The sequence below is a fragment of the Equus caballus genome, chromosome 2 (genome assembly GCF_041296265.1).
Source record: "Equus caballus isolate H_3958 breed thoroughbred chromosome 2, TB-T2T, whole genome shotgun sequence".
NCBI classification, from domain to species: Eukaryota; Metazoa; Chordata; class Mammalia; order Perissodactyla; family Equidae; genus Equus; species Equus caballus.
The window spans coordinates 67,090,563-67,105,259 of record NC_091685.1 but is presented as its reverse complement, the minus strand read 5'-3'; the positions used below and the strand labels follow the sequence as shown (position 1 = coordinate 67,105,259).

The 14,697-nt window shown below is 33.9% G+C and overlaps 1 protein-coding gene and 1 long non-coding RNA gene across 3 annotated transcripts in view; one reads left to right on the top strand and one right to left on the bottom strand.

The window, feature by feature from the left end:
* GLRA3 (glycine receptor alpha 3) overlaps positions 1-1,369 on the bottom strand; it is a 184,456-nt gene extending 183,087 nt beyond the window's left edge. For both annotated transcript variants that reach the window (XM_001498316.5, XM_014737750.3), the window contains exon 1: positions 718-1,369. In XM_001498316.5, coding sequence (XP_001498366.4) covers positions 718-788 — 71 coding nt within the window. In that variant the 5' untranslated portion in view covers positions 789-1,369. The remainder of the gene's footprint in view (positions 1-717) is intronic.
* Positions 1-14,697, top strand: part of LOC138923276 (uncharacterized) — an 83,216-nt gene that overhangs the window by 32,278 nt on the left and 36,241 nt on the right. The gene's annotated exons all lie outside the window — the stretch shown is intronic.

Sequence of the window (14,697 nt, the reverse complement as noted above, 5' to 3'; positions counted from 1 at the left end):
TCTTTAAATTAATCAAAAAGAAAAAAACAAGTCTACCAAATATGACTCAACATGATAAAGAAATGACATGTCATAGAACAATTTTATTCTTCAATAGGTTTCATATAATTTTACTTTCTCCAAAAGGATTATTCTTGACATAGAATGTATCTAATGATTTATTTATTATTTTCCCTCCATGTATTACCTGAACTAAGTACTTCCAAGGCCTTTATTTTCATATTTATTTAACTTAAATTCTGGATATGTAAACAATGTTCAGAATTTCTCTGATCAGTACATGCGTATGTTCTAGAGTTTTTGCCTTTTAAAAAGTTAATAATGCTCCATTTCTAATTACTAAATGCTTTGTAACTTTCAAAAAGAGAATAACACCCAGAATTTATAATTCACTTAGAAAAATAAAACTCTAAAAGCAACTTGAGAAAGGAAATCTAGGCTTTGGAAATAATTTTTCTCGGGTAATTCTCAGCTGCAAATAATATGAAATGCCAGCTACTAAAATGCACTAATTAGTGAAAATAGAGCAAAGTTACGTGTTTTCAGAGGTCTCAAAAAAATACCCTGATAGATGGGTTTAGACAGAAAACAATACGATTTAAGGGATACTTTCAACAAATCAATTTCTAATTGCATTCTTGGCTTCATCAATAACCAGTGGTTGCAAGCTAGTACACAGGCTTTAATGAGTTCTCTGTTAAACACAAGTGGACTCACCTGAGTAGCAGTGCTGCTTCCCAGAAGTAAAATCCCGAAACTAATGTTCGAAAATGTCTCACGTGGGCCATGATACGACGAGATATTCACGATCCTGAAATTAGTCTTATCCAAGGCATGGGGAAGGAGAAAGCCAGGAATGAAAATGTGCAATCTACTCCGTGTGGTGATGGAGACAGACGCCTGGAAAGCTTCAGCACCTTAGACAGCTCCCTGCAGTCCGTGACGATCCTCTCTTTCAAACACGTGAAATTCCCGTTTGACCCCTTCTCTGAGCATTGAGCAGACCGGAGATTCACAGGGTTACAAGTGTGAAGATGATTTATACAGTGAAAGCGGAATAAGGAGTGAGATGAAATGTCCGAAGTGCCTAGGTTCTGGGCAACAGTTCACTGGAGCCCTAGCCGCAAAAGAAGAATGCTTGTCTTTTCTTGACTCCGACTCACGACTGGAGAAAGGACAGAAGTCACAGCTGGAACAACGATGCTTCTTCACCTGCTCCAAGCGCCACCCGTCCGGATCCCGCTCTCCACCTTTGGGTAAAATCTGAGATAGCCAGCGCGGCAAAGGGAAGAGGGGGCGGGGTCAACGATGCTGTCTTGCCCGCCAATCACGACTGTACAGAGGGACAGAGTGACAGACCATTCATGACGGTAGGCGGTGCTTAGCGCTTCACCCTTAAAAAAAAAAAAAAAAAAAAGCAGTGAGCGACTGATGCAGAGCCTAAACCGCGACTGGAGGGAGTTGCAGAAAGGAAGCTTCAGGGCTAAGAGCTAAGAAGAGTCAGAGGCTTTTGTGGACTAGGTAGCACAGTTGCGCTGGATGAACCCTCCTTTGTTCCCTCCCAGGAAAATGCACAATTTAGTTAAAGAAAGGTCTTTAGGATATGACTCCGTCTCTTTGACCCTGCATCGAAATGAAACGACATAGAAATGTCAACAGTAAACCCAGACTCTTGCAAAGGGCTAGAGAAGAGCAGAGAGAGTGGTGTTTGAGTACCAGAGGAACAGGAGAATCAGCTGTTTCTGGAATTCTCTCATAACCCTGGCCAGCTTCTGGTAGGGAAGCGTTATTAACTAGGTTAAGTTGAGTTTCCTTCAGTCATAATAAGGGTTCTAAAAAGATGAAGGTGGGAAATCTAAAGAGATGGCTACTAGAGGCATAAGGCCACCCACCATTTTTTTCTTAACACGTTTTCCATATCTTAACAGTAAGTTCAAGTGAGAAAGACAGGTAGGTCATGTGGTACATCTGTTTTTCTGTCATCCGTCTCACCATCCCCTCCCCATGACCATTTACATGGGGACTTGGATTGGAAGACTGGAAAGGAAAAGTAAATCTGTGTGTATTTTTATTTAATGGAATCTTTTAAAATTAAAACTTATGCTTTTAGATCTTTGTAGTGGTTTTTATTTACTATCAACCAAGATCAAAATGTTCGTTCCTTGAATCTTAACCTCTCCCCAAAACTCTCTCGGATATTTATTCTGAAAGCCTTACTTTACTCTTAATTTTCTCAATGACTAAACTACATGCCAAGAAGATCTTCTTACTCCTTCTCACAAACGTTTTCTCTTTAATTAAATTCCACCTGCAATTAACATATCAATTATCCTGTAATTCTCTATTTAACTGGAAGAGTATGGCATTATCTTCCGACCTTCTCAAATGATGACACAGTGAAAAAAAATCTCTTTTCTCTTTACTCTTTAGTAGACAAGCCTATTTACATTCAGTGAAAATAAAGAACTGTTAAATTTATTTCCATACGTTATTACTGTACCTGTCTGTTTTCAGATCTTGTTTTTCTGATTTAAACTACAGACTTTCAGAAGTCTCACAAGGAATATCATTGATTCTGCCCATGAATATTTGTGTCCTGAGAAGGTTCACACAATTTTAATTAACTCAGTTTTTGAATGAATCCCTTGAAAGCTAAGTACAAATGCTTTTCAGTTGGTCATTCTTTGAATAGCAGTAATTGTTTTAAAAACTGCACATAATCAAAAAACAAAACTTACCATATTTCAAGAAGACTTGGATTCCTTGTCTTGTTTTACCACTTACTGAGTATCTCTAGAAAAGTAATCTACTTTTAAAAATATCTTTACTTAATATATCTTTAAAAAATATATATGTATTGAAGAAATTGAATTAAATGAACTCTGAGATTCATCCTCTGGCCAAAGGAGACAACCAATAAATGTTTACTTAACTGAGCAAATTAATAGATAATATTTAAAGTTCTGTGTTTAGGTTAATCTGGATAGTTATGTTACATGACAGCTTAAAAGGTAGAATGATTTTAACTATTTCATCTCATCATTAACATGAAAGCGTAGGAATATTATACTTTATCAAATTAATATATATCTAGTCAATCAGTTTCTCGGATATCAACGTCATATAAGAGGATGCCTGGAATCCGCATATTATTCACTTTTCATAGCACCATGATTATTTCCTTCAAATTATTTATGACAAGCTATCATCTTCCTCATTTATTTGTCTGACTTTTCCACTGGAGTGAGGATAATTGGCATTATTTAGCACAGAACCTAGCATATAGTAGATACTCAATATTTGTTGAAGGCCCTAGTGATCATATTAGAAACAAAATATATTTCTTTAAATAATTGCTAAATTCATGAACTTGTTGCAGTGCACTGGGTATTGGATTAAATTTGATTAAATAAATTAGAAATTAATGGAAGAGTGGATTGTAGTGCCTTGTTTCTTTTAGTTAATATTTGATGGTTAATTTTCCAGCACTTCCTGTCTATGGATTTTTATCTTGTTTGTTTTTAATTCCTATAAGGCCAAAATTAATTTCATGCATCTACATATTTGTGGTAGCTATTCTTATACATTTTACTCTCTTGAAAATGATAGTTCTGACTGGATGAGTAGGTAAATGAAGGTGTTTTTGGAAAAAAGAGCAATCTATGGCTGATAACTAACTGGCTAGCCCATTCATGTAAAATTAACATGGATTCTGACGTGGCCAAATCTCTGCTTTTCTCCTTGTGGGCTTTGTTATTTCTTTCTTGTACTAATGGATCATATTTCACATTATACAAGACATGGGACTTAAGAGGTTAATGAGATATTAATCTTCATCATATTTAATGTTTTCTTTTTACAGAAGAATTAATTGTAGCCCAAAGTGGTTAAACATACAAACAAGCCCTCATATTCAGCAAGTTGAAGATATCAAACTTGAATTGGGTGCTTCTGGCTCATTGTTTAGTATATTGTCCACTACCATAGAGCTACCTTTAATGCCATATTTACACTATTGTTTCAAAATATATAAATATTGTCTAAGCTACAGAAAAGTAGATCAATATCAATCTAATGATAAAGATTTTCTCGTATGTTCAGTGGTTATTACCAATGATCTAAAGCATATAGTATTGTATAGATATTGCTAAAATGACTTGTTATTTAGTACAAGACATTTACTTTTTGAAGTTAATGCAGTATGAAGTTAGCAATAGTTTACTGAGAGATGATAAGATTCAGTACCGTTGGGTAATTCTAAGCATCTCAACAAAAGCTTATGTATACTTCAAAATACTGGTTTAAAAGGTTGCAAAAAGTAATGTCACTTTTGGAAGAATTAGAATATTCTCATCTTTGAATTAACACTCTCTGGGAAGTAAAATAAAGTTTTAATTTAGGAATCAATCAGAAAGTCACTCGTTGAATACAAATCAGGTAGAAGAGAATTAATCCTATGTCAGTGATAGATACTATCACCAAGTATGTGAGCCCAATGAATTTATTTTTTGTATAAGAATCTATCTACTGAACAGACTACATACAATAATCATGACATGTTAGCTGATCAGGCGACTCTCTTTTTGTTATAGTGGTAGAAATATCCAATAATTTATCTCCATTTCCTTGTCCAGGCGACAAATTTTCTCATACGAATGTCAGCAATAACCTAATTGTTCCTCTTGCTTGCCCTCTTATTCCCCTTGATCAATCCTCCACTGTGACTATTAAGGGTTTTTTGTTTGTTTGATTTAGTAAATCAGATGATGCTACTTTTGTTCCTAAAAACTTTCAGTGCCTTTCCATTGCAACAGATTAAAATCCACATTCCTCTTCACAACTGACAAGGTTCTGAATGATTTTCCATTGATAATCTCCTTAGCTTCACTTTTTACTAGTCTCTCTTTTCCCCGACTTTGCACCAGTCACATGAGCTGTTTCTTGTCTCATGATTTTTCTACTTCAAACACTTTTCTTCTTAAGCTTCCTATGTCTAGTCTCTTTTCAGGCGTTAACTCACAGTATGAATATTTCTCTCTCTTTCTTTCTACAAAAAGTTTCCTTTTACCTTTATATCGTGGTTTATTTCCTTCAAAGATTAAGTGATAATTTGATGTTTGCCTTTGTTTGAATACTCCTGGAAGGCAGGGGGACTATGCGTCTTTATGCCTACAGTGTCTGGCACATAGTAAGTGATCAATACATATTTCTTGAGTGAATGAATGTATAAACATTCTTTGATTTTTGGTTCTCCCTTTTCTAGAGTCCATCCTTACTAATCTCATTTAACTCATTTTTCTTTATAAAATTATTTAAGATCTTTAGATTGTAGTGTTTTTTCCATGCTAAACATATGCCTTGATCATCTAAAAATAACCTTCAAAAAGATGCTGCTAAGACCAATGTCAAAGAGTGTACCGCCTATATTTTCTTCTAGGAGTTTTATGGTTTCAGGTCTTATATTCTAATATTTAATCCATTTTGAGTTAATTTGTGTATGGTATAAGGTAATGGTCTACTTTCATTCTTTTGCATGTGGCTGTCCAGTCTTCCCAGCACCATTTATTGAAGAGACTTTCCTTTCTCCATTGTATGTTCTTGGCTCCTTTGTCAAAGATTAGCTGCTCATAGATGTGTGATTTTATTTCTGGGCTTTCAATTCTGTTCCATTGATCAATGTGTCTGTTTTTGGGCCAGTACCACGCTGTTTTGATTACTATAGCATTGTAGTGTATTTTGAAGTCAGGGATTGTGATGCATCCAGCTTTGCTCTTTTTTTCTCAGGATTACTTTAGCTATTCGGGGTCTTTTGTTGTTCCATATAAATTTTAAGATTCTTTGTTCTACTTCCACGAAGAATGTCATTGGGATTCTGATGTATTGGATTAAATCTGTGGATTGCTTTAGGAAATAAGGACATTTTAACTATGTTTATTCTTCCTATCCATGAGCATGGAATATCTTTCCATTTCTTTACATCATCTTCCGTTTCTTCCAATAATGTCTTATAGTTTTCAGTGTATAGGTCTTTCACCTCCTTGGTTAAATTTATTCCTAGATATTTTATTCTTCTTATTGTTATTGCAAATTGGATTGTGTTCTTGACTTCTCTTTCCACTAGTTCATTATTAGTGTATAAAAATGCAACTGACATTTGTAAGTTGATTTTGTACTCTGCAATTTTGCTGTAGTTGTTGATTATTTCTACTAGTTTTCTGGTGGATTCTTTAGGGTGTTCTATATATAAAATCATGTCATCCACAAACAGCCAGTGTTCTACTTCTTCCTTTCCAATGTAGTTCCCTTTTTTTCTTTTTCTTGTCTAATTTCTCTAGCCAAAACCTCCAGTATTATGTTGAATAAGAGTGGCAAGAGTGAGCACCCTTGTCTTGTTCCTGTTCTCAGAGGAATGGATTTCAGTTTTTCACCATTAAGTTGGCTGTGGGCTTGTCATATATGCCCTTTGTTATGTTGAGGTACTTTCCTTCTATATCCATTTAATTGAGAGTTTTTATTGTAAGTGAATATTGGATCTTGTCAAATGCTATCTCTGCATCTATTGAGGTGATCATTTTGTTAATGTGGTGTATCACATTGATTGATTTGTGGATGCTGAACCATCCCTGTGTCTCTGGTATAGATCCCAGTTGATCATGGTGTATGATCCTTTTAATGTCTTGCTGTATTTGATTTGCCAATATTTCATTGACAACTTTTGCATCTATGTTAATCAGTGATATTGGCCTGTAATTTTCCTTCTTTATGCTGCCCTTAACTGCTTTTGGTATCAGGGTAATGTTGGCCTCATAGAATGAGTTAAGAAGTGTTTCATCTTCTTCAATGTTTTAGAATAGTTTGAGAAGAATAGATGTTAAATCTTCTTTGAATCAGTCTTAGCAGCATCTTTTCAAATGCCATGTCTACTCAGGAAAAGAAAACAAAAGAAAAAATAAATAAATGGGACTACATCAGACTAAAAAGCTTCTGCAAGGCAAAGGAAACCATGAACAAAACAAAAAGATAACGCACTAACTGGGAGAAAATTTTTGAAAATCATATATCTGACAATGGGTTAATTTTAAGATATATGAAGAACTCATACAACTCAACAACAAAAAAACAAACAACTCAATCTAAAAATTGACAGAGGATATGAATAGACGTTTTTCCAAAGAAAATATACAGATGGCCAACAGGCACATGGAAAGATGTTCAACAACACTAATCGTCAGGGAAAAATGCAAATCAAAACTATACTAAGATATCACCTTATACCTGTTAGAATGGCTATAATTACCAAGACAAAAAATAACAAATGTTAGAGAGCATGTGGAGAAAAGGGAACCCTCATACACTGCTGGTAAGAATGCAAAGTGGGGCAGCGACTATGGAAAACAGTATGGAGATTTCTCAAAAAAGTAATAATAGAACTACCATGTGATCAAGCTATCCCACTACTGGGTATTTATCCAAAGAACATGAAATCAATAATACAAAGAGATTTATGCACTCCTATGCTCATTGCAGCATTATTCACAATACCCAAGATGTGGAAGCCACACAAGTGCCAATCATCTGATGAATGGATAAAGAAGATGTGTTGTATATATACAATGGAATACTACTCAGCCATAAACAAAGACAAAAATCATCCTATTTGCAACAACATAGATGGACCTCGAGGGTATTATGTTAAATGAAATAAGCCAGGTAGAGAAAGACAAACACTCCGTGATTTCACTCGTATGTGGGAGATAAACAAACATATGGATAAAAAGAACAGATTACTGGTTATCAGAGGGGAAGAGGGTGGATAGGTGGGCAAAAGTGGTAAAAATGCACATATGTATAGTGATGGATAAAAATTAGACTATTGGTGGTGAGCACGATGCAGTCTATACAGAAACCGATATATGGTAATATACACTTGAAATTACAGAATGTTATAAACCAATATGACCTCAATAAAAGAATTTTAAAAATATAAGTAAATAAATATAACCTTGAAGTTTATATGTGTGCCCTCAGTTCACTCTGACAGTGCCTTATTTATAATTAGATTAATATTATCCAGTATACAATGACTTTCACTATTTTAACTTTCAGACTGTCATCTCTTTTCTCCAAGTTGTGGTGATAATTTGTCATAATTCCCTAAATGACTTCAAATAGTGGGATATTTGAAGCACTTAGTTGACTGAATAGTTCACTCTTTCTGTGAACGTTTGGTACCAAGTAGGCGAAACTTGTAAAATTTCCTCCAAATTATTTCCTCAAACAGCGTATTTATCAAAAAATACAGAGTTTATAATATGCACAATATTAGGTGCTTCCTGGGATGCACATGTGAATGAGAAACAAAACTAGTCCTAGAGGAATTATAATCTATATAATTGTAAGATGCACATGAATATTCGCAGTATCTCATAGAATGGAAGTATTGAAGGAAGCAAAGAGAAATGCTATGGGAATTCAAATGCATTACTTCAAACTGAAAAGCATGAGAAGATTAAAAAATGTTCATAGAGTTAGAATTATTTAGCAAAGCTTTGAAACCAGTTCATAGCTCATTTTTAGAATTTGAATGTGTGGTAATTATAGGGCAAAACTTCATAGGAGAAAGGTAAAAAAATCTCCAAAAGCATAGAAGCAGGAAAAGTGGAGTGAATAGGATTTAAGTGATAATATTTACATAATTACTGTATTGGATACTTTACATATTATCTTAATTTCTGCTCTCAAGAGCAGGTATACATAATCTTGTTCATGTTTTTTGTTTGTTTGGTTGTTTTTGCTTTTTTGCTGAGGAAGATTCACCCTGAGCTAACATCCATTGCCAATATTCCTCCACTTTATATAAGAACACCATCATAGCATGGCTGGTGAATGGATTAAGTTCATGCCTGGGATCTGAACCCGCAAACCCAGGCTGCCGAAGCGGAGTTCACATAACTTTAACCACTTTAATACAGATGCAAGCATATATATATATATATACATATATATATAAAATATAGTATAAATATATTTATATCATATATAATATAAATATATTATATTTAATCATTAAATAATTATATTTAATTATTAAAATATATAAAATAAATATATATTTATATATAAATTATTGCATATAAAATTACATATAAAATATAAAATGTAATAAAATATTACATATATTATTATATATTGCAAATCAGAAAACAATTAAAACTAATAAAAATACTACATATTAAAGCGGCTAAATGGATGATTCGTTTGAAATGTGTATCCTTAAATAGTCGTAAAATAAATGCTGAAAATTAATAATATAAGATACAACTAATGAAGTTGGAATGAACAAATGAACGAATCTCATAAATGTAGATGGAAAGAATACATGTAAAAAAAATAGTCAATGTGGAAAATAAAATAGGTGATCATGAAAACCAAATGTTTTGAATTTTATATTAGACAAATTTAGTAATATAATACATTATTATACTATATTAGAAAAATATTGGTAGGCAAGATATTTCCTTAAAAATAGCATAATAATATAATAGCCAAAATATTAGTAGGCAGAATATTTCCTATAAAAAACAAGAATAATAAAAATTGACAACCCAATAGAAAAAATATGGAAATATTTCATGAACAGGACTTTTAAAAAAAAGCTAACTTATATAATCAGAGATGGTAAACTCTGTTTGTAATTAATGACTGCAAATGAAATCCTGAGGCACAATTTTAGAACAAACACACTAGCAAAGTTAAATTTAATCATCATACCAATTGTTCCAAGACTGTGAGCTAAGATAGAAGTTACAGAGTGCTAATGAAAATATACATGATACAAGATTGATTAGCAGACATCTGGTCCTGTCCAGAATGTCCATAAGACATTTGATCTGTAAGACATTTCGTCCATAAGGCATTTGGTCCATGCCAAAAGGTCCTTGATATTTGCAGGACCGTGTATTTGATCCTGTCCAAAACGCCCATCAGACATTTCGTTCATGTCAAAAGCTCCTTGATATCTGGTCATATTTGGTCCTGTCTAAACATCCATGAAGACATCTGGTCCATGCCAAAAGGTCTTTGACATAATCATGGATGTTTTATATAGAACCAAATGTTAGGGACTTTTTGGCTTGGACCAAACGTATTGTGGACATTTTGGACAGCACCAAATGTCTCGCAAGGATAAGACCAATTAATCTAATGGTTAAGTCCATTGTTGCGTATTTTGTTTGCAATAGGAAATTTCCTATTCTCTCCTTTTAAATTAAAACCTTCTAGAAAATTCTTTTGAGTGGCATATATTAGAATATCTTTTCACAGTAGCAGTTTCCAATCTGTGGTCACAAGGATTAGTATTCTCTTTGTTTGCAAAACATTTTTATTAGTCATCTTCTGGAAATTTTTGAAATTTTAATTATATGGAATATTTAATATGCATTTTCTCTTTCTTATTCCTCGAAGGAAAAATGTTAAAAGTTTAAATATTTTAAAAAGATGAATACTTAACATCTTAGAAATTTTGTACTATTTGTGTCCTACAAATATGATTTACTGTGAGAGAGATATTTATTTGCTGAGACACCAGAATTTTAAGAAAACTTGAAGACCAAAAAAATATTTTTTAACATTAAGTGTAACTGGACTGCATTCAAGTCTCAGCATTGGCACTTAATCTCTTTGTTACCTTGGGCAAAGTCCTTGCTTAGTTTTAATTACTCATCTATAGGATAAAATTTATAATCTGCTTCATGTATTTTCCTTTGCTCTTCAAACTTTAAAAAAGTCTGACTTCTTTAGAATTCCTCTTGAAACTTCCATTGTTATTAATTGAAAAGTTTGTAACTCTATTACTATTTTATTGTTACACTTGTAAAACAACATATCAATGTTTAAAGATATTTATATTTTATTAACTTTGAAAATAATAGCTGTATTGAGATATAATTTACATTTGTACCATAAAAATTCACCCTTTAAGAATGTACATTTCAGTGGTTTTTAAGTATATTCATATAACTGTCCAACCATTATCAGTATCTGATTTTAGGACATTTTAACCGTACTCCCTTCCCCACCAAGAAAACCCATACCCATTAATAGTCACTTCCCATTTTCCCTGCTCCAGCGCCTGGGAACCACTAATCTACTTTCTGTTTCCATAGATTACCCTATTCTAGACAGTTCATGTAAATGGAATCGTATACCATGTGGGCTTTTGTGACTAATTTGTTTTATTAGCATAATGTTTTTCAGATTTGTTGTAATACTTTGACCCTGATTTCTTAAATTAGCTTGATGTCTAGCAAACATGAGTGCTTATGGTTCTATTTTTTTTATTATTATTTAATAGGCTTTATTTTTAGAGCAGCTTTAGGTTCACAGCAAAGTTGAGCAGAGGGCACAGAGATTTCCCATAAGCCCCCTGCCACTACACATGCATAGCCTCCCCCATTATCAACATGCCCAAACTGGTACATTTGTTACAATTGATGAGCCTGCATTTGAACACCATTATCACCCAAAGTACATACTTTACACTGGGGTTCACTCTAGGTCATCTGCATTCTATGGGTTTAGACAAATGTGCAAAAACGTGTATCTATTACAGTAGAATGCAGAATAGTTACTGCCCCAAAATATCCTCTGTGCTCCACTTATTCATCCTTCCCTCCCCACTAACCCTTAGCAACCACTGATCTTTTTATTGTCTCCATAATTTTGCCTTTTTCAGAACATCATATGGTTAGAATCATACAGTATGTGGCCTTTTCAGATTGGCTTCTTTCTCTTAGTAATATGCATTTAAGTTTCCTCCCAGTCTTTTCTTGGTTTGATAGCTCATTTCTTTTTAGCACTGAATAATAGTCCATTGTTTGAATGTAACATGGTTTATTTATCCATTCACTTACTGTTTCAATTTCATTGATTTCTGTTCTAATTTTTATTATTGTTTTTATCTTGCTTACTTTGGCTATAATTTCCTCTTATTGTTCTAGTTTCCTAAGGTGGAAGCTTAGGATATTGATTTTAGATCTTTCTTCTTTTCTAAAGTATTCATTCGACATTATAATTTTCCCTGTAATCACTGCTTTGCTGGATCTCATCAATTTTGATAAATTGTATTTTTATTTTTATTTAGTTCAAAATATTTTCAATTCCTGTTGAGATTTCTTCCTTGATCTATGTGTTGTTTAGAAGTATGTTATTTAATCTCTATATATTTTGGGATTTTGTGGCTATCATTCTGTTACTGATTTCTAGTTTAATTCCATTGTGTTCCAGAGCAGACATTGATTGAATGATTTCTATTATTTTAAATAGGTTGAAGTGTGTTTTATAGCCAAGAATGTGGTCTATCCTGGGGATTGCTCCATGTGAACTTGAGAAGAATGTGTATTCTGCTGATGTTGGATGAAGTAGTCTATAGATGTCCATTATATCCAATTGATTTATAGTGTTATTGAGTTCAGCTGTGTCCTTACTGATTTTCTCCCCGCTGAACCCATCTATTTCTCATAGAAGTGTGTTGAATTTTCTGACTAAAATAATGGATTCAGTTGCAATAGTAGAAATGCTGTAAATAAGCCTTTGGTAATGTGATCATATGGTGTAGGAGAAGAGGAGGTGTTCCATAGTCCTTATGATTAGGTCTCAGTCTTTGAATGAGCCTGTGCATCTGGACTTCACAAGTATTTCTCAGTTTTTTTCATCCCTTAGGTGGTACAGGATGGCTATAATGGGCTGGAGTTGGATATTTCTCTTCCCTTAGGTCAGTTAGGCTCTGACAAAACCCCAGAAGTTTAGGCTCTTGTTAAGTAGTTTCTCCTAAGGGCGCACTTTGTTAAGAAGAACAGAATGCTCTGGTGTGTGTCAAAATGGTCATTGTGAGAACCTGATATAGTTCCAGGAGGTAAAATTCACAGAAGTGTAAGGGCTCTCTTATGATTCTTGGTTCCCTGGAGTTTAATCTGTCAGACTTAGCCACATGGAACCTCTAGCAATTCATCATTTACAGGTCAGATTTCATTTCCCTGGCACTGGTTTCTGTGATGGTTTCTGCTCTAGCGAGTTGGGATTCTTTGTATTTGCCTGTTGGTCTTCCAATTTCGGAAGCATTGGTTTGCCTTGTGACCTCCCTTCTCTCTTATGTATCCAAGAAGAATTGTTGATTTTTCAGTTTGTTCAGCTTTTCATTTGTTGGTAGGATGGAGTGGCAACTTCCAAGCTTCTCACTTGCTGGACCAGAAACCGGAAGTTTCTTATAGTTCTATTTTAAAGTACTTTAAAAGCCTAACCTGATCTTAGATTTTTAGGTTTTCACAACTTTGAAGATTTCTTGGCCTTTTTAATTACTGCATATTTTGGTCTGTAGAAAGGACTTCACTTGAGCCTAAATAATATTCATTTTAAGTTATAGGCATATCTAAGGCATTTCAATATATATATAAGTGAATACTACGGAAAAAATAATTTTTTTAAGGTAGAGTCGTCATATAAACTAAATGATAAATGAGCTCCATTTCAATTCCTCAGTATACTTAGCTATCTCTTGCCTAAAGAATTTAAATTTGCTTTTGCATCTAAATGGAATATTCAATTCTCTGCATGGTTAACTCCTCTTTTCCTTCATCTCTCAGGTTAAATGCTCCCCTGAGAAGGCTTCCCTGACCATCCTATGTAAAGCAGCCACCACATCTGTTACTCTCTATTATATCGCCCAGTTTATTTCCTTCATACGTAATAATTATGTATTTATTTACTTATTTTCTGTCTCTCCTCCTCTAAGGTGAGGTCCAAGAGGTAAATACTTCCTTTGACTTCCCACTTGCATTTCCCTGTGTCCTAAGATGCAAGAAAGAGAGAGTGAAAAACACAGAGAGAGATAGACAGACAGAAAGACAGACAAAGGCAGAGAGAAGAGAAATAGATGTTTTTGTATAATATGGGATATTGAAATATTGAGAACACAGATCAGAGACAACATTTGTGCTGATTGATGAGACAACGGTGGCCAATTTGGCAGCATTCCTCGCCTGATCTGTGGGGTCCTCAGCAGTTGTAGTCAGCAATAACTTGTGCAGATGTTAGCACCAAGGTCAGCCCCCAGGGCAGACATTTGAATGTGTGACAGTGGCAGATGCAGTTGTATCTCTAGTGAGTACTTTTAGCACAGTTAACATTTGGGGAATAGCAATAACTGTAATATGCAGTGAGCAAAAGAAAAAAAAAGTGCTAAAAGTCATGCAGTAGTCCTACAGACAATTAACTTCTTGAAGTGTTGGGTGTGACACTTCCAGGAACCTCTCAAAATTATCCAGGAAGAAATTGAGCGAGGTTGGATTTCCTGAAGTATAAATAAGAACACATAGTGCTGGAGAAATTTTACTTTGTGGGCGTATTTTTAATCTTCTCTTATTGCCAGTCTAATGAGGCCTAAGAAACAAAGGTTTACTTCAGCAAATAATTAATCTTATTTATTTGCCCCTTTGAGAGAGAAATCAGGAGACAAAAAAAAAAAATCACCACCCGTATCTAAGAATTTTCTGTACACCAGAGAATATGAAAATCTAAAGTGAGCAGTTGTTTCTCTTTGCTTTAGCCATATAAATTAAGAAAAAGAATGTAGATGTTTAGAATAACTAAATTGTATTTCCAAGCACCTTGAATTCAAAGCTAAGTTCTCTGGTGTTTAAT